Genomic DNA, 21,534 nt, shown 5'->3' on the forward strand with positions numbered 1-21,534 from the left:
ACAAAGTTTATTGTATTACATAATATTATATGTCGAAGAAGCTAGCATCTGTTGATGTTGTTGCTTTGGAGGAATTTTTACTGTATCTATTTTCTTGCCAACCGAATCAGCAACTTATAAGAAGTGCAGCATTGTTTTCGAACCAGGCCAACTTAGGTATTGCATTGGCTGTTTCTCAGTTTATTTTTTGCATAGTTCATAGTACCAAAAAGTAAAGAAAGACAAATCAATACCGGTAGCACTTAAATAACTTTATAATTTTAAAATCCTGGAGTAAGCAACTTGGACTACACAAATTATTCTGACCACTTGGCAATAATACAATACTAAGCACTGACTTATCAGACTAACCTCTCCTTTCTATTTAATTAGAACGACACATGTTTAATTCGTTATTTGAATAATTCATTTACATATGGTACTGGTAGATCAGAGGTCAGGAACGCATGGCTCGCGAGCCATATATGGCTCTTTTGGTGACGGCATATGGCTTCCAGAAAAAATCTAATATTTTAAGGTTAAGCTTACTATTGTTCCGAGATTTTCGAACTCTTTTATAGCCAACTATGGCAGAAAATTTGCCAATACGTTCTGAGGACGTGCGCCCAGCGCATGTCTTCGTTATGTAAGAGAATTATCAGACAGCCATTGTGAAAAAACTAGGGGATTTTGTAACATATTTTGTGATATCACAAAGTGATAGTAGCGAACTAATAAAGAAGAGATTTACGACAGTTTGTCTGCAATGGTTACAGTATTTGTCATATTAAGATCGGAGTAGCAAAGCTGGTTTTCAAAATACCACGGAAATCCCTGAACGAAAGAAGGTGAGTATCCTAGATTTCAACTTGTGATGCATATGACAGTATTTCAGGCCTGATTAAGTGAAGAAATGCTATATGGCTCGAACAGAAATGCAATTGAAAATGGGCCTTGACCAAAAAGGGGTCCCAACCCCTGCGGTAAATGGATGAAAACAACATAAATGAGTTTTATCAATCTTGCATCAATATATTTATCTTACTTCTGAGTAATGAAATAATATTCATCCAGATTTTACAATTACAGTACCGTACTATACACATCGCTATATTCATTTCTCATTGGTTGATATTAGGAATGTTCAAAAAAAATATATCTAGATTTTACAGCTAACATCTAGACTCCAAATTTTACACCTTAATCTCGAAAAAAACATTTAGATCTAGCTATTAAACATTCCCGGGATAAATATGTAAATCCTATCCTATCCTAGAGTGGCAGCCCTGGGCCGTGGCCTTGTCTTGTTATCCTTGGCAACACGGATCCCGGAGACTCTGAGCGAATTAGAGGTGCACGGAGTCCGTATTTTTCAGAATTGCAAAAAAATTCAAACCAGTAGAATATTACTTGTACAAAGTTCATTGTACAGTATGTATCTTGATCTACTTTTGTATATCAATTTAGGATAGAATTTGCTCATTTATCCCGGGATAGAGGAAAATCGGTAAAAAGGCTTAACCAGTGATAAGCTCGAAAAATCGTAACAACCGGAACGCACCTAATTCGCAAAAATGTAATATATATACAACATGACGCGGACGTTAACAGAAAGTTTTTGTCTGTCCTAGGATAGAGTCAAAGAACTGCTATGAAACATTGAGAAAATATCTGAAATATGCATGTGTAAATTACTGGAATATCCATAGCAATTCAATACAAATGTTGTCATGTATTAGACCAGCGATTCCCAAACTGTGGTACGCGTACCACCTGTGGTACGCGAGAGTCTTTCAGGTGGTACGCGACCAACTTTCAATAATTTGCAATGTTGCGTTTCAATTACCTTTAATTTGTGGTTTCGCACGTTTATGAAGCAACACTTATTTTGTTCAAGATGATCAAACGCCAATTACCAACTTTCATGACCTTTGACCGATGCTGTCAGCAAAATATTTGGCGGGAACGCTCTCCTTACCGGCCGTCTCAGACTACGTACGGTTGCTATTCGTACTTGCTTTCAAAAGCCTGCGGTGTGTGAATATTGCGAAATTTTGTTTAATTCAACTATTGACAACATGTCTAAACGAAATTACAGTCCAGCTTACATAAAGTACGGATTCATAGCTATTGAACACAACGGGGAAGTTTTGCCGCAATGTGTAGTGTGCATGAAAACGCTTGATAATTCGGCTATGAAACCAAGCTTACTCCAACGACATCTTGACACAAATCATCCCGACAAGAAGGATCGAAATGAGAGTTTCTTTCAGCGACTGGGCGAGCAAGTGAAACGACAGCGCTTCGACAACACTGGCACAATTTATCAGAGAAAGAAGTGTGCTGTCAAGGCATCCTATGAAGTCGCTCTCCTGATAGCAAAAAATCAGAAAGCACATACCATTGGAGAGCGCCTCATTATGCCATCTGCAAAGATGTTAGTAAAAAATGTATTTGGTGAAGAGGCGGCTGCAAAGCTAGTAAGTGTTCCCCTCTCCAACAATACGGTTAAGAATAGAATAGAAGAGATGTCAGTCGATATTGCTGAGCAAGTGATTTCAGGAGTGAAAGATTCAGAGTATGGTTTTTCCATTCAATTGGACGAGTCGACGGACGTAACAAATAACGCACAGTTACTTGTGTATGTTCGTTATACACAAGAAAAGGCTGTAAAAACTGAATTACTTATGAGCAAAGAACTTTCAGGTACAACAAAGGGAAAGGATATTTTCGAAGCATTAGACAGTTTTTTCAAAGTGAATAAACTGGACTGGGGAAAGTTGATTGGCTGTACAACAGATGGAGCTCCATCAATGCTAGGACATAAATCAGGCTTCAGAGCTCATGTGACGGCTGTGGCGCAAAACGTGACTTTTGTTCATTGTTTTATTCATAGATTCGCCCTATGCGCGAAAGTGCTACCTCAGAACATGTTATCATGCTTGAACCGAGTTATCAAACTAGTAAATTTCGTCAAAACATCTGCTCTGAATACTCGGTTGTTTAAACTTCTTTGTGAGGATCTCGGTTCTAACCACAGCTGTCTCCTCTTCTATACGGAGGTGCGCTGGCTCTCTCGTGGTAATGCAACAAGGCGCCTGTTTGAACTGCGACATGAGCTTCTGCAATTCTTCAAGAAGAAGAATCACGATTTTCAAAACGACCTGGAGAGCAAAGATTTTCTTACTAGATTGGCATATCTATCAGACATTTTTGAAGTTCTGAACAACTTTAACCTGTCGTTTCAAGGACCCAATCTAACTGTAACAGATTTCATTTCAAAGCTTAGAGCACTCATTCGTAAGCTGGACCTCTGGACATGGAATGTTAGCAATCAAAACTACGGAATGTTCAAATGCCTCACTTCTGTTGAGAAAAATCCTGATGGTGGCATTTCTAAAGAAATTATTGATCATCTTTCGCAACTAAATACGGAGCTATTGAATTACTTTCCTGATGTTGCATACTGTGCTTACTCCGTCGACCCATTTTTCATTGATCCGGTTGATGTGCCTGTAGGGACCGGGGAACAAGAAGAACTAATAGACATTCAAACTGATGAGGCAGCAAAAATAAAACATAAGGAATGTTGTCCAATCAATTTCTGGTTGAGCATGGCATCATCGTATTCTAACCTAGTACGTCACGCTGTTTCCCAGCTATTGATTTTTCCATCTACGTGGGAGTGCGAACAAGGGTTTTCGGCTTTGATGGCCATCAAATCGAAAAGCCGAAATCGTCTTGGAACGCCAGAACATGACTTTCGATGCGCTGTCAGCAAAGCTCTTCCTCGCATTGACCAGCTGGTGGAGAAAAAACAACTACATCCATCTCATTAAAATTTTTAATTGGCTTCATTTTGTTTAATTTATGGTTTTTATCTCTTTCTGGAATGACATTTGTCAAATCTTAATGCTGCTACATGCTCAGTTTTCTTATCTACAGGTGCATAGTTTATGGTTTGAGATATTCTAGTCAAGTGTAACTTAGGTGGTACGCGAACGCTGCACAAAATTAAAAATGGTACGCGGGAATGAAAAGTTTGGGAACCACTGTATTAGACCTTAGTCATTTAAAACCCATCCTACGCGCAAAAATAAAAGTGATGTAAAAAAAATTTTTTTAACATTAGCTCTTATGAGAAATGTGATTACCAGAGCAGAAATTTGCATTTTTTGGGGATTTGCTAGATATGTTTTATCGTATACGTGTGTAGTTTTGAAGACAGAATATTTTTTACACTATTTTTGATATTTTTATCATGATAAACAATGTCAAGATATTTGATGATCGTTCATTAAATTTTAATGATCGCGGTGTTTCCGATGACGTCATTATCACTAGACCATGAGATTCTGCCAACTCGCCGTGCTCTGTGGGATATGCGCTGCCAATGTCGCTTTGGGTACGGTACCGGTACTGGAAGCGTTTAATATTGACAATCTATAACTCATACCATTTCTATCACGTTTGTTTACTGGTTTTACCCATTCATACCTGTACCGCTAGCAATCATTTACTGAAGGCATGCTTACGTGTTATTTAAACTACCGGTACCGTACCAAGGTTGCAAGAGGTGAAAACTAAATTATTCAGTAAATACTGAAATAGGCCTACGAACAAAAATGTTGGCCAGCCTGCCAATATGCAGGATAAGTTGTACGGTACCGATATACAGAAAAGATGAATATCTCCAACCTATAATGGTACAATACCGGTCTCCTAACTAGGTTAAAAAACATGACTGAATACGAGAGAGGGAATGATTTCATCAACCAGAATACAAGCATTGAATCAATAAAAATTATATACAAAACACACAGTTATTCGGTATAGACTGGGGAGCGATAATACCATCACAGTCAGCTCGCCCCAGCCACCCCCCCCCCCCCCATGTTCGCTATCGAGATTAACAGTTAATTAAGATGTTTGAACAATTTAACAAAAACTCCTTGGAGAAAGGGTTGACTAAGTTATGGAATATTTTTGAGTCCATTATTAAACCACTGCTTTTTTTTTGTAGATTTTCACTTAGTGGACACTTAGCAAATCCGACAGTTAATTTATAAAAAAAAATTATAAATTAATAACAAATCAGTAGAAGTTAGATCGGGTATTCAAACCAGGGTTGCCATATTGGCTTTTTTGACGCCAAATTTGCCATTTTTGGCTTTTTTCAGACACGTTTGGCGTCAGAATTTCCGTTTGGCTTTTTGGCGTTTTTTTTGGGCTTTTTCAAGTCTATTCTAGTGTCTATCATTAAAATCATATGGGATACAATATTTAGTGTGTAATAATAGCGTATTACCGGTACTTAGATACTTAACAATAGGATTTCCCCGAGCATCGATTGTCTTGTTTATTATTACTTTAACGCTTAACCATACCCAATAAGAAATAATTGCTGTTTCTGCAGCCGCTCAGACAGATATTCAAGCAGGGTTGTAAAGATTGCCTCGTTTTTATAGTTTTGCGTGGTATTTGTCAATTTTTAGTTCTGTTTCCAAAAAATAGTTGTATAACTTAATTTTCATTACAGCCTCAGTTTAATTGCAGTAATCAAAATACGCTACGCTAAAATTACTGATTTAGCTATCAGTAGTCCACATGTAAGCGGCACGTGATTAGATAATTTTTTAATATAATTGATGGTTTATAAATTTGAAAAAAATTTCAATAGTAAAGTAGTCTAGGATATAAGGAGAATTTTTTAAGGTATATCACAAGTTTAAGTGGAAACATGTAGGTATATCACATACTGAAGCGGCGGCCCTATATTCTATATTGAATGGTAAAATAATGCTGTCTGCTTGATATTTCTTTTTATTTGGTTTTTTGATTTTTTTAAACTGTTTCATATACATGTCAGCTTGACTGTATTGTGTTGAATGTAGATTCTGGTGCTACCATTCAGTTAATCCTTTTTACTTGTAAACCCTCCATCCCGCTGAAGTGGAAATCGCCATGATAGCAACCGAAAAACAACTTTCAATGGGAAATAACATTTGTGTGGCTGACTGAATGAACTGATGGCTCTACCTACATCATCATCACTACCGATATTGTGCCAAGGGCCTGAAATCAGACAAATCACAGGGCTTTTGCACTTAGTAAATTTGTTGGCTTTTTTTATGTCTTGATTTGGCTTTTTTTTATCGCTGGGATCTGGCAACCCTGATTCAAACATGTGATGATTGAAGTGAAATAAATTTGAAGTCACGATTAGGATATTACATTAAACAACAATGGAAAAGGTACATTGGAATCAGTCAAGCTTCAAATGCTAATGGCATTAATGAAAAGAATATGCGAAATGAAGACTGAAGTTTCCATCTGAGACATTGGAAGACGCTAAAACCTTATAGACATTACATTAAACAACAATGGAAAAGGTACATTGGAATCAGTCAAGCTTCAAATGCTAATGGCATTAATGAAAAGAATATGCGAAATGAAGACTGAAGTTTCCATCTGAGACATAGGAAGACGCTAAAACCTTATAGACTTGATAGTGTGGAAAGCCTTCTTACAACGCAGTAATAATGGGACATATATTTATAATATCATTATACAGGCTTTAAGTTGAACTATATGTTTAATTAAAATATCTATCTTTGCTAAAAAATGCTGAAAACCATTTATTACAATCGGCTGAGTGATTAGGGCCAGAAATTTGCTGTAGGGAGTAGGGACCATCACCAGGGCTGGATTTACCAATAGGCTAGGCAGGCTGAAACCTAGAGCCTCGAAATTCGGTTTCGAAGTTTGTAATTCTTTTGAAAACTTGACAAGTTTAAACCCTACGAAACGTATATATATATATCGAGCTTTTCAGAGTAGAAAATTCTATACGCAACAGGTTTCAACCACAGCATCATAATAAGGGAAATTATTATTATGCGCATTCTGCTGGAAGTGTTAAAGTATGGCTGTAGCGGTTGTTTGATCAAAGAAATTGAAAGCAAAACTGCCTCAAGTAAATTTTTAATCCTTTAATTAAAAATTCACACCCATGATTGGGGAGAATGAAAAATTTAATGCACTCATATTTTTAAATTTTAAGCAATGACATGTGGTGTTGTTTAGAGAGAAATTCTGAGCTCAAAAATATGAAGTGCCTCTCATGGTCTAAATCCAGCCCTGAATATCACCAATTTTGGGATAGGTACATGGTGTCAACAAGACTCAACAAATGAACTGAGTTAGGCCATTGGATTTTGAAAGGTGTACCAGAAATTTCTGCTCTGGTGATCACATTTTCCATAATAGCTAATGAAAAAAAAAAATTTTTACATCACTTTTATTCTTGCACGTAGGATGGGTTTTAAATCACTAAGGTCTATTGGAAACGAAGCAATGACTTTTCTGCTATCATTCGTGACCACATATCTGTGCGAGAAAGAAGTTTCGGCACTGATGGTTGGTTATCAAAACTGAGGCTTGCAATCGCCTCAATTCTAGTGATGAATTGTGCATTGCGCTCAATAAAATAGAGCCGTCTATTAAAGATATTATAAATGTAAAATTTCAGTTTCACCAATCGCATTGAGTCAATTTACCGTTTTTAATAGATCCTTGTCTGTATTTGGCAAAAAGTACTGAAATTGAAAATAAATTTTCGCAATGTTAAAGTTGGGCGCGAGAATTCATAAAACTCAAATTTGGGTAGTGCTCTAAAAGTTTAAGAACCACTGGAGAAGGGGATTAGGTAGTTACTTGTCTTTTGGAAGCATGAACTTAATGGTAATCACGGGCGTGCTGGCGAACGTATTCCTAACGCGTAGCACGATGAGCCAGATTATCATTTTATCCTTTAAATTCTGACTTTTTGTATCTGGTATAGTTTAGTACCACATGCACTTCTAGTTGGCCTGGCTCAACAATTGTTGCATAGTAATAATAGCTGTTTGGTGGTTTTCTTGCTTTTCAAATTGTCAATTGTTATATAAATATATTATTATATATACATGGTTGTGGTGCCTTGTTTTCCTATGTATTGAAAAAATAATAATTAGATGCATTGGCGTCAAGTAAATTTATTCTTAAGCTGAATACGCATCGTATATGTCGCTGCTTGAAGGCTACACTAGAGGTCCCTTACGACTCCTGTCACACAAATAAATTTCGTGTTTTTTTGCCATATTTTCCCATGATATATTTATATTGTATTGACAAATAAATTATGATTGACATGATTCTCAGTAGCTATAAGTTGTCGAGCCAATGCATATATACAATGAGTGAAAACTTCCAAATATTTGCTCATTTATCCCTTGTGTCTTGCATTTTTACGTCGTCCAGCTAAATGGTTCGTTGCATATGGAGAAAGCAAAGCGTATCGCTCGCTGAAAAAAATCCCTTGCTTCAGCTGAGCGGGGTGCGAAATTGGACTTATTGATTCCTTTAATTCTTCGATTAGTGTTCGGTTTTCGAATTATGATACGTTGAAAGCAGTGACGGGAATCTCTTGGTCTATTTCGTGGAAATGACCCTAAAAACTCTCGGACATAAGCTAAAACAACGCTTTTTTTATTTCGTCAAAAAGCATAACATGTCGCTATAAAATGACAATGGTAACCTAAAATTTGCTGTTTATCTTGGTTACTTTTTTTATACGTTCTTTCTCTTCTGGCCTTTTCTGCGTTTCTGTGCGCCACTGAGAGGTTTTGCTTTCGACATCATTCTGACAGCCTTCGTATTTTTGCCGGTGCGATCAAACCACAAGACGCCGAAAATCGACGATTTCATGGCATTGTTACGTAACGAAACGATTTGAAAAGAACTAACATCAACGTCATAAGAAGTGCATTACTTGGTTTGCACCAGGGGGATGAAACTAGTCTAGAAAGCCACGCCCACATTAATAAAACAAACAAAATTATTCGCGTTACGAGTTTCTGCAGCTTCACGCTCCATTGCGGTCACTTGATTTGCTCGGGGATTGGCGAAGACGGAGGTATGTGAACAAAATATCTCGCTGTATATTCCTAGCTCAGCAGCCTATGGTATTTCATTAAGTTGGTTCAGTACTTTAATGTGGATAAAGTATCAAATGCCGGTTGTCAATCTTAGGCTCTGTCTCTTTAGTCTAATCCAAGATAGATTAGATTTACCTTTGGCTTGTACTAGTACCCTAGGTACAGGTAACTTGGCTTTCTATTAAAAGATGCAAACAGTGTTTTGAAGGTTTTCCTTGTTTTACTTCTATAACAAGCTCGGGAACTAATCGCCAAGTGAATATACATACACAAAATGATGTATAGTAGGCAAACAAAATTAGTTGAAGAGTGATAGATATATATGCTGCTAGACTTCTATTGCTTGAACATATATGCAACACGCCGCGGTTTCTTGGAAGCAAAATGTTCAATAACGCGCTGATTAAAGTCATGCATCCCAGAAATAACGTCTCTGTGAATGGATAAAACAGCCAAGGAATTTAATCTATCTTGCTCCATTGTGTTTCTGAGATACGTTTTGATACGCTTCAGCGTGCTGAATGTTCGCTCTGCGTCGGCGGGAGAAATAGGCGTCCTCAAAATAATGTCCAGAAATTTTGCAGACGCCTCAAAGGTAGTTGCTAGAGTGTTATCTATGAGAAACCCATAGAGCGCGCAAGTTGATGTGATGTTCAAAAAAGTTTGATTGGTGTATATACATCGCGATTCATTTTCCAATTTACCCACGTTTATCATGGGGTAAAATTTGGAGACAGTAGCCAACAAATGGATGGGAAATTGACGTGCAAATTTTGAAAAAATTTTGGGGTTCATCAAAGAGAACGCGGCAAGGTGTTCAGTGCGCAGACAATCGCCTATTCGATTCACCAGAATGTCACAGCATTCCTTTGCAGACAAAATCAAACGCTGCGTTGTTTGCCCGCGGCGTAAAGAAGCACTCCATGTGTCGTCGTATTTTATTGTTTCCCGGATACGAGATACAGCATCGCAGAAGTCTGAAATACACGACTGCACAGACGCTCCATCCATTAGCCTTGACTGCAATGCGCCGTATATTACATCCACGTGATAGAATATTGTGGAGAAAAAATGAAAACTCACCATCTTTTAGCAGACGCTTTAGACCTGCCGCCTCCCTCACAGAGCGTTCGTCCCAAACCGGAGAGCTCTGAATGCCATTGAAACACTCAATGAGCTCAGACCTAATTTCGGACACGCCCTGCACCACGCGTGATTGGAAGTTCTAACGTGTTGGTGCACAAGCTGGAAGACTGCGGCTACATATCTGGCGAAGGAGGTCAGAGCGCTTCGGCGAAACGGAAAAAAATGAAGAAAACCCCGAAACATTTGCAAAAAATATACGGACGAAAGGGGTATCAAGACACATATTTTTAATACCGAGGTTAAATTGGTGTGCATAACAATGTAAAAAATGCGCATGAGGAAAATCTTCTTTTATATAAACTTGAACACCGTGTTTCGACCCACTACTCATGACTGCCGCGCCGTCATAAGTTTGAGCTATCAATTTCGACTTCGCGTTGTAAGGCTGTAACACTTCTTTCAGTACAGCCGATATCCCGCAAGCCGTGCGATCAACGATTGGTACAAAGCTGTGAAATCTCTCGGTAGGTTTACCATCTTCCACAAACCGAAAAATCACAGCCAGTTGGGAAACGCACGTGATGTCAGTTGTCTCGTCAGACTGAATCGAAAGGAACTGGCAATTCTCAATTTCCAGAGCCAAATGTTGTAAATAAATTTTATACATTGAGTCGAGCAAATCATTTTGGATATCCTTAGATGTCCCTTTCGAAACAGTTGCGGCATCAAGATGATCTCTCAATACTGTATCTAGGGATGCGGTGTATTCCACCATATCCAAAAAAAACCCTCTATTAGAAGAGCCAACGTTCATCGTGCCAACGGAGGGACAGCTCGTGACAACCAATGAACTTCAAAACATCTATCAATCGACCGAGAACATGGCGGTTTTTCTCGACGTTTTGTTTGTGCCGACGAATAGAAACCGCGCGTCCTTCATCCAACTGTGCTGCAATATTAACATTTCCGAATGTTCGGTATTTTACTGCATTGATGATCCCTGGCACGCTCGGAAAGATGTTTAAGATCTCTAAAACCAAATTTACACCAACGTGAGTGACGGGCGGTAGCAAAAAGTAGGCAATAAAAACAAAAAAGTGCATTTTTGTCCTCGCTGTAACACAACCATTCGTGTTTTTATACCAAGTTTCTGCGCAGAATGTACGCCGACGCTTTCCTCCGTCATGGGATTGTTCCAGTGAACAATTTTTTGGTTGATAAGGCCCAAGACGTTGTACCTCTAATTTTTGTTCCAGCGGCAGCTGCGAAAACGGAGTGCGAAGTAGTGCATCAACCTTATTCATTATGAGGTCTAAGGCTAAGAAATGCGAAGTCGGAAAGAAGTGAGGAGCTCAAAAGGAATGTGGAAATTCGAAAGCAAATGGACTAAAGGTCTCTAACTGATTCAAATAGCGAAACAAGCGACAAAAACGAAGGCGAGGAAACTATCAACTCTTCAAGCAACCAACGAACGAGAAGGAATGCGTGAATATGTCAACACGTTGTTGTAAGAAACGTCGGCATTATGTCGTCATAATTTCGGGGATAGCCCCGATGATTTAGTAAGAGAAACAGAAAACAAACGAGACAAACGCGGCGAGTGGAAGATAAAAGAGAGAATAATCGGCGTCGCCCCGTCGACGTTCGGCGAAGGCTTTGCGAGCGCAAAATGAACCATGTCGATTGTCGAGAGAATATGGCTAGTGTAGACAGACAGTCTGTGCAACCGATATTGAGGTATTTTTCGAATATTTTTTTTTATACCGAAAAAACAACCGGGGCATTGCCCCGGTTAGCCCTATTGACGCGCCGCCACTGGTAGTATCATATAGTTGGTCGCGGATAAAAGCTCTATATTTAAACAAATCTTGACTGAACACAGATAAAATAGTAAAAGCCGTGATATATACCTTTATCATCTGAACATGCGACGAAATTGATTGGCCAAACTGAAAAATCTGATCACCACGTGTTTATGGGATTCTGCTGAGGCAACATCAAGGCTCATTTTTCACTGTTGGATATCATCAAAATTACAAACAAGTTTCATCAACGAGAATTTGAGAGACATGATGGCACCAGAACGATCAGATGACGCGTCTTCAGAATTGCAGACGACATTACAAGGGGCCACGTCGTTTGGTCATGACATTTTTTGTTTGGTATGCGTACAAATTGTACAACTCGTACGTTTAGACGAATTTCATTAAGCCGCATATTGTGCAAGGAAAAAGAAAATATACCTTTCATCATTTTTGCAGCAACATTTTGAACAGCTCGCTGCATCAAGCAAACCCTTCTCAAGAAAATCGATAATTTTGTCAGATTTCTTCGTAACATTTCCTTACATGTCTTTTAACAATATACTTATACAATGGTAACTTACCACTTAGGCTCTTTCAGTCTTTTGTCATTTACTCAACTCGGCATTTTTGCTGGTTGCCTGCTATATCGCGGAATACTCTATCAGCCTCCAAGCATACTTAATGTTAATCACATGTAAATTGTATTGCGTGATGCTGGTTGTTTCACCATCGATTTACCGAGGCCTCGCTCATCCATAAAAAGAGTGCTCCAACAATCAAGTTACTAAAACTTGCAAGTCAACTTGATCAGTCAATGTGTATTCTAGATATCTGAACATTGGGTGTTGCTGCTTGATAACCCGCATTGGTTCCCCGCGGCTTCCTTTTCTCAGCAAAATGTGTATTCAACATCATTCGTCTTAATATTGCATGTTAATTTTTTTTACTGGATGGAAAATATAAACCTGACTATGACACCACGAGGGAAGCTTGGAGCATAAATGCCAAATGGCGTGAAAATTGCTTGAAAATGTTTTAAACATAATAATAAGGTCTCAATTCAATCTAACAACAGTAAACTGCCTAATCTGGGCTGATAATACAATAATGCGCCATGAAATATGTAGAACTGTCATTTGCATGAATGGCAATGAATTTAACATATTCTTCAGTTTCATCAGCCAATTTCTTGTTTGGTTCACCATCACTTTGAACTAGTCGAGACAATGTATCAGCACTATTTTCATGACCTGGTATATGCTTAACCTTATACATATATGGCATCATCCGTAGAACCCATCTCTCAATTCTCGCACTTGATTTTGATTTGGTAGAATAGATGAATTCAAGCGGTTTATGGTCAACAGTTCAAACTCGATACCATAGAGCAGTGCTTTATTTGAGCCTCAAATCAACATTGGTATTTGTAAGGCATACAAAGTTCCTAAACCGTAAAAGATATACTTCGATAAAAAAGGTTGAAGAACACTGCCATAGAGATACACATGAAATCTTTCGCAAGTCCAAACTATTGCCAACGCTTCTTTCTCTGTCTGGGAATACCTTTTTTCCACATTAGTTAAACTTCGGCTTGCAAAGCAAATGACTCGTTTTTCGCCTTTTTGCTTTTGCACCAACCCACTTCGAAGTCCGACTGGACTGGTGTCAGTTATAACTTGTGTTTTAGCATTTTTATCATAATATCCCAAAATGCTCGCATTTGACAGTCTTTGTTTTAATGTTTCAAACGAGAGTTTTTGTTCTCGACCCCATCTGAACTTTTCTCCTTTTCGTGTCAGCTTTACCATGACAACGTTGCGAGGTCGGAAATATATCGTGCACAAAATTGAGCTAAACCAAGAAAACTTCGTATTTCGCTAGCATTTCCAGGTTCCCTTGCGTTTTTGATAGCTTCGACTTTCGATTTATCAGGACAAATTCCTTTGCTTGTTACAACATGTCCCATAAATTCAAGTCTAGGCATTCGGAATTGACATTTTTCTTTATTCAATGTGAGATCCAAATTTTGGATACGCATTAGAAGCTTTTCTAATTTTTCATCATGATCGGTTTCATTTACCCCATGAACAACTATATCATCGAGAGTATTTTGGACTCCCATCAAGTCCTTGTAATGCTTGTTGCAATATTCTCTGGTACTGTTCCGGAGCAGAACTGATACGGAATAAAAGACGATTATATCTGTATAAACCTTTGTGAGCGACAAATGTAGTTATACCTCTCGAGTTAGGATGCAATTCAATTTGATGGTAAGCCCACTTAATGTCCAATTTTGAAAACAGTTTACTTTCCCCAAAGTCTTGTAATATTTTATCCACAGTTGGTATTGGATGCCTCTCTCGTATGATAGCACGGTTAGCTAATCGCATATCAATACATAAACGAATATCTTTGCCATTCCGTTTTGAAGATATCACTGCTGCAGAAACCCAGGGAGTCGGATCATCTATTTTTTCAATAATATCCAAATTTTCTAGCTCATCGAGTTTGGTACTCACTTGGTGTCTCAAATTGTAGGGAATTCTACGAAACGGTTGGGCGATAGGTTTAACACTTTCTCTCGATAGGTAATTGCAATTGAAGCCCTTTAAGTTTACCAAAACATTCAAAACATTTATAGTATTTCCGCAAAATATTAGACTTCTGACTAACAGAATTAACATCAGGACCCATTTTTAAAAGACCCAAATTTATAGATGCTTGTTTGCCTAATGATGGTTGGCCTTTGTTTCCGACAATAAAATCAACGGCTCCATTCTCAACCGAAACATGAGCTTGAAACACACCAGCTACAATGCTACATCCAATGAATAATCACTACCATAAGCAAAAATATATTCAGTAATTCGTCTCTGGTTAGAGCATTTTACATGGTTTTGTTTCAAATATTCCCAGGCTTCACGATCAATAATATTACAACTCGCACCAGAATCAATTATCATTGGTAAATCTAATAGTAACTACTATTTTATCAGAATCAAAATTCGAAAAATTATCCTCATAAAAAGTGAAATTATCCTCAATTTTATTTACATTCTTGCGGCCTGATTAAAGTTTCGATTTGCAACATCTAGTAAAATGGCCAATTTTCTTGCACTTTCTGCATTCTTTTGCTCGTGCTGGACATATTAAATCTCTGGCAAGATGTCCCACATTACCACATCTAAAACATGTCAGTTTTTCATTTTTATTGGTTGAAAATGTATTTTGTACAGTCTTACTTTTCTTTTCCCCTCGTAGAAAATGAATGGTCCCATCATGATGAATTACTTTTGCTTGCGTCTATGCAGCTTCCCATGACCTTGACTTCTCTTGTAATTGTTTTAGAGTTAGTTTTTCCTTTTCCAAGCAGAATTTGTCGTAACTCTTGGCTGAAACATTTTTCAATAACCTGGTCTCGAATCAAGTTTTCTATTTCCCCTTCGAATTCACAGTTGTCTCGTCAGACTGAATCGAAAGGAACTGGCAATTCTCAATTTCCAGAGCCAAATGTTGTAAATAAATTTTATACATTGAGTCGAGCAAATCATTTTGGATATCCTTAGATGTCCCTTTCGAAACAGTTGCGGCATCAAGATGATCTCTCAATACTGTATCTAGGGATGCGGTGTATTCCACCATATCCAAAAATACCCCTCTATTAGAAGAGCCAGCCCGTTCATCGTGCCAACGGAGGGACAGCTCGTGACAACCAATGAACTTCAAAACATCTATCAATCGACCGAGAACATGGCGGTTTTTCTCGACGTTTTGTTTGTGCCGACGAATAGAAACCGCGCGTCCTTCATCCAACTGTGCTGCAATATTAACATTTCCGAATGTTCGGTATTTTACTGCATTGATGATCCCTGGCACGCTCGGAAAGATGTTTAAGATCTCTAAAACCAAATTTACACCAACGTGAGTGACGGGCGGTAGCAAAAAGTAGGCAATAAAAACAAAAAAGTGCATTTTTGTCCTCGCTGTAACACAACCATTCGTGTTTTTATACCAAGTTTCTGCGCAGAATGTACGCCGACGCTTTCCTCCGTCATGGGATTGTTCCAGTGAACAATTTTTTGGTTGATAAGGCCCAAGACGTTGTACCTCTAATTTTTGTTCCAGCGGCAGCTGCGAAAACGGAGTGCGAAGTAGTGCATCAACCTTATTCATTAGGAGGTCTAAGGCTAAAAAATGCGAAGTCGGAAAGAAGTGAGGAGCTCAAAAGGAATGTGGAAATTCGAAAGCAAATGGACTAAAGGTCTCTAACTGATTCAAATAGCGAAACAAGCGACAAAAACGAAGGCGAGGAAACTATCAACTCTTCAAGCAACCAACGAACGAGAAGGAATGCGTGAATATGTCAACACGTTGTTGTAAGAAACGTCGGCATTATGTCGTCATAATTTCGGGGATAGCCCCGATGATTTAGTAAAAGAAACAGAAAACAAACGAGACAAACGCGGCGAGTGGAAGATAAAAGAGAGAATAATCGGCATCGCCCCGTCGACGTTCGGCGAAGGCTTTGCGAGCGCAAAATGAACCATGTCGATTGTCGAGAGAATATGGCTAGTGTAGACAGACAGTCTGTGCAACCGATATTGAGGTATTTTTCGAATATTTTTTTTTATACCGAAAAAACAACCGGGGCATTGCCCCGGTTAGCCCTATTGACGCGCCGCCACTGGTAGTATCATATAGTTGGTCGCGGATAAAAGCTCTATATTTAAACAAATCTTGACTGAACACAGATAAAATAGTAAAAGCCGTGATATATACCTTTATCATCTGAACATGCGACGAAATTGATTGGCCAAACTGAAAAATCTGATCACCACGTGTTTATGGGATTCTGCTGAGGCAACATCAAGGCTCATTTTTCACTGTTGGATATCATCAAAATTACAAACAAGTTTCATCAACGAGAATTTGAGAGACATGATGGCACCAGAACGATCAGATGACGCGTCTTCAGAATTGCAGACGACATTACAAGGGGCCACGTCGTTTGGTCATGACATTTTTTGTTTGGTATGCGTACAAATTGTACAACTCGTACGTTTAGACGAATTTCATTAAGCCGCATATTGTGCAAGGAAAAAGAAAATATACCTTTCATCATTTTTGCAGCAACATTTTGAACAGCTCGCTGGATCAAGCAAACCCTTCTCAAGAAAATCGATAATTTTTTCAGATTTCTCCGTAACATTTCTTTACATGTCTTTTAACAATATACTTATACAATGGTAACTTACCACTTAGGCTCTTTCAGTCTTTTGTCATTTACTCAACTCGGCATTTTTGCTGGTTGCCTGCTATATCGCGGAATACCCTATAACATATTCTTCAGTTTCATCAGCCAATTTCTTGTTTGATTCACCATCACTTTGAACTAGTCGAGACAATGTATCAGCTCTATTTTCATGACCTGTATGGCATCATCCGTAGAACCCATCTCTCAATTTTCGCACTTGGTTTTGATTTGGTAGAATAGATGAATTCAAGCGGTTTATGGTCGGTCAACAGTTCAAACTCAATACCATAGAGCAGTGCTTTATTTGAGCCTCAAATCAACATTGGTATTTGTAAGGCATACAAAGTTCTTAAACTGTAAAAGATATACTTCGATAAAAAAGGTTGAAGAACACTGCCATAGAGATACACATGAAATCTTTCGCAAGCCCAAACTATTGCCAACGCTTCTTTCTCTGTCTGGGAATACCTTCTTTCCACATTAGTTAAACTTCGGCTTGCAAAGCAAATGACTCGTTTTTTGCTTTTGCACCAACACACTTCCAAGTCCTACTGGACTGGCGTCAGTTATAACTTGTGTTTTAGCATTTTTATCATAATATCCCAAAATGCTTGCATTTGACAGTCTTTGTTTTAATGTTTCAAACGAGAGTTTTTGTTCTCAACCCCATCTGAACTTTTCTCCTTTTCGTGTCAGCTTACCCATGACAACGTTGCGAGGTCGGAAATATATCGTGCACAAAATTGAGCTAAACCAAGAAAACTTCGTATTTCGCTAGCATTTTCAGGTTCCCTTGCGTTTTTGATAGCTTCGACTTTCGATTTATCAGGACAAATTCCTATGCTTGTTACAACATGTCCCATAAATTCAATTCTGGGCATTCGGAATTGACATTTTTCTTTATTCAATGTGAGATCCAAATTTTGGATACGCATTAGAAGCTTTTCCAATTTTTCATCATGATCGGTTTCATTTACCCCATAAACAACTATATCATCGAGAGTATTTTGGACTCCATCAAGTCCTTGTAATGCTTGTTGCAATATTCTCTGGTACTGTTCCGGAGCAGAACTGATACGGAATAAAAGACGATTATATCTGTATAAACCTTTGTGAGCGACAAATGTAGTTATACCTCTCGAGTTAGGATGCAAATCAATTTGATGGTAAGCCCACTTAATGTCCAATTTCGAAAACAGTTTACTTTCCCCAAAGTCTTGTAATATTTCATCCACAGTTGGTATTGGATGCCTCTCTCGTATGATAGCACGGTTAGCTAATCGCATATCAATACATAAACGAATATCTTTGCCATTCCGTTTTGAAGATATCACTGCCGCAGAAACCCAGGGAGTCGGATCATCTATTTTTTCAATAATATCCAAATTTTCTAGCTCATCGAGTTTGGTACTCACTTGGTGTCTCAAATTGTAGGGAATTCTACGAAACGGTTGGGCGATAGGTTTAACACTTTCTCTCGATAGGTGATTGCAATTGAAGCCTTTTAAGTTTACCAAAACCTTCAAAACATTTATAATATTTCCGCAAAATATTAGACTTCTGACTAACAGAATTAACATCAGGACCCATTTTTAAAGGACCCAAATTTATAGATGCTTGTTTGCCTAATAATGGTTGGCCTTTGTTTCCGACAATAATAAATTTAATAAAATCAACGGCTCCATTCTCAACCGAAACATGAGCTTGAAACACACCAGCTACAATGCTACATCCAATGAATAATCACTACCATAAGCAAAAATATTTTTAGTAATTCGTCTCTGGTTAGAGCATTTTACATGGTTTATTTCAAATATTCCCAGGCTTTACGATCAATAATATTACAACTCGCACCAGAATCAATTATCATTGGTAAATCTAATAGTAACTACTATTTTATCAGAATCAAAATTCGAAAAATTATCCTCATAAAAAGTGAAATTATCCTCAATTTTATTTACATTCTTGCGGCCTGATTAAAGATTCGATTTGCAACATCTAGTAAAAGGGCCAATTTTCTTGCACTTTCTGCATTCTTTTGCTCGTGCTGGACATATTAAATCTCTGGCAAGATGTCCCACATTACCACATCTGAAACATGTCAGTTTTTCATTTCTATTGGTTGAAAATTTATTTTGTACAGTCTTAGTTTTCTTTTCCCCTCGTAGAAAATGAATCGTCCCATCATGATGAATTACTTTTGCTTGCGTCTATGCAGCTTCCCATGACGTTGACTTCTCTTGTAATTGTTTTAGAGTTAGTTTTTCCTTTTCCAAGCAGAATTTGTCGTAACTCTTGGCTGAAACATTTTTCAATAACCTGGTCTCGAATCAAGTTTTCTATTTCACCTTCGAATTCACAGGTTTCCGCTTTTTGCCGTAATCTGGTTACATATTGATCGATTGTTTCACCTTCATTCTGTGACATCTGTCTGAAAACATGCCTTTCAAACACAACATTCGTCTGAGGTATGAAATATTCGTTCAGTTTTTCCACAGCTTCATTATAGTTGTCACCAATGACATTGAACAACATGATGCGCAACTCCGGCATTTTTGTCCGAAGATCGTATTCGATAGCACGCTCCAATGCACATACTTGACGAGACGAAAACGAGCGGATGTGTGCTGCTTTCAAGGCGTAGCACGAATGGTGTTCGTGCCTGCTTTGACAGTTGTTGTCGATTTTAATGATATTTTTGAAAGTTGGGGTAAAAAGAAATCGGTAAAAGGTAAGGTGAATACTATTGTTGTATATCACACCCGGGCATCGCACTGTTAAGTACATGTGGGAAAGCCAGCCTTTGTCAAATACTACGAAGTTATTAATTCAGTACGGTACGTAGTTGCCCATTTGCCGAAATTACATATTTACTTACCCCTTATGGTTTCAAATAGTTCATGCACCTCCAGTTAGATTTTTTTAATCAGTGAGGATATATACTCATTGTTGATTGCTGCTCATTGTAACATACTATTACGCATTCACTTTTATTTGCGTATTGAATCAAAGTGTTAACAAGTTCACCTAACATTTCACTCATACCGGTCTATATTGTATAGTCTGATTTCTCAAGTATTTGGAGCCACGAATGCTTGTAATTTTCTGACTAAACCCTTTTATTAGTTGGTTTATATACCAAATTCAGTAAAATATTTTTTAAATAAAACATGAGATATTGGATTTATTAGCTTTTCCATTCTGAATCATATAGACTGCTTTATTTATTCTTAACGAAAATTAATAAATCTCCTCTCTTTCTTCAGATGTGAAAGTTGTGGACAAACCTGTCTAAGCATTGTGAGACTCTTGCAGCACAAGAGGCAATAGCAGAAATAGTAAGTATATCAATCAAGAAATTAAGCCGACATAAAGCAAAACTTTCAACTATTCGTCTAATCTCAATTTCCTATTATTTATTCACAGGACAACTATAGCAGACGGGGAGATATCAGAAGTCTGGCGACATATCAGTGACAGTGTGATTCCAAGAAACATAATGCAATTGAAAATAGAAAATTGCAATAGAAAAACAACCTATGGAGGCATGCAAAGACATTTGACCCTCCGGTAGAGTTGTGTATGGCCCCCACATCCTGCAGGGCTTGAGGAAAATAACTAAAAATTCCAAAGCGTAAGATTGCATAAGCGGTCTTATTTGTAAAAAGGCACAAAACACGCCAGACATACTTAAAACAGCTTTGGAAATGAGGATTACGGGTACCTCACTGCACCTGTGTTATATTTGGTTCACCAACTTTTGGTAGTACTATAGAAGAAATTCCGGAAGGGGTATAATCATCATTCATGATAAAATACTATCATATATTTTTTGAACAACTTCAATCTAGACCAGGGATCTCAAACTCGCGGCCCCAGAGAACTTCCAGTGCGGCCCTCGAACGCTTAACAATAATTGTAATAGTATTTTGAAAGTTTTTTTTTTTATCTACCATGTAATAGATTTTTCAAACCTTCTAAAGTGAAATTGATTATTCACACAGAAAACAATTTACTGAAAGTAGTTTTGGAATATTAATTTTTTTCGTCCACATTTTGACCCAATTAAAAATACACATCAAGCTAGCAAAAGAATACTTGAATAAAACACTTGAGTAATTAAATTAAACGCAAAGTACATGAAGAAGGTGGCATTTTCGAAGAAAATGGGAGTTGTAACATTTCTGCTTTTCACAAAATTCTGAAGCACATTGTTTAATTTGTCATATTTCCATCAATACAATCAAAGAACACAATGAGCTCAGCAGTCAATATGACAAATTCGAAGACCAACTTCGAACAGAAAATTTCCATGTGTTTGTATATTAATATAATTATACAACGACTTAGTTACTAAAAATCAATATCAATAATAATTCAAACAATCCTATGCCACGCAATGTAGTGCGAAATGTCTTGTCGAAAAAATCTG

At 37.8% G+C, this 21,534-nt stretch overlaps 1 protein-coding gene across 1 annotated transcript; it reads left to right on the plus strand.

Annotated features, from left to right (window-relative positions):
* Nucleotides 1-1,714: 1,714 nt before the first annotated feature.
* On the plus strand, nt 1,715-3,818 carry LOC120328172 (zinc finger BED domain-containing protein 5-like). Its single transcript, XM_039394593.2, has one exon. The coding sequence runs from the start codon at nt 2,058-2,060 to the stop codon at nt 3,816-3,818; it is 1,761 nt and encodes a 586-aa protein (XP_039250527.2). The 5' UTR covers nt 1,715-2,057.
* The last annotated feature ends 17,716 nt before the right edge of the window (nt 3,819-21,534 follow it).

Source organism: Styela clava, chromosome 12 (assembly GCF_964204865.1).
Source record: "Styela clava chromosome 12, kaStyClav1.hap1.2, whole genome shotgun sequence".
Taxonomy (NCBI): Eukaryota; Metazoa; Chordata; class Ascidiacea; order Stolidobranchia; family Styelidae; genus Styela; species Styela clava.

Coding starts and splice junctions, on each gene's coding strand:
- LOC120328172 (XM_039394593.2), top strand. CDS start 2,058: ATGTCTAAACGAAATTACAGTCCAGCTTACATAAAGTACGGATTCATA.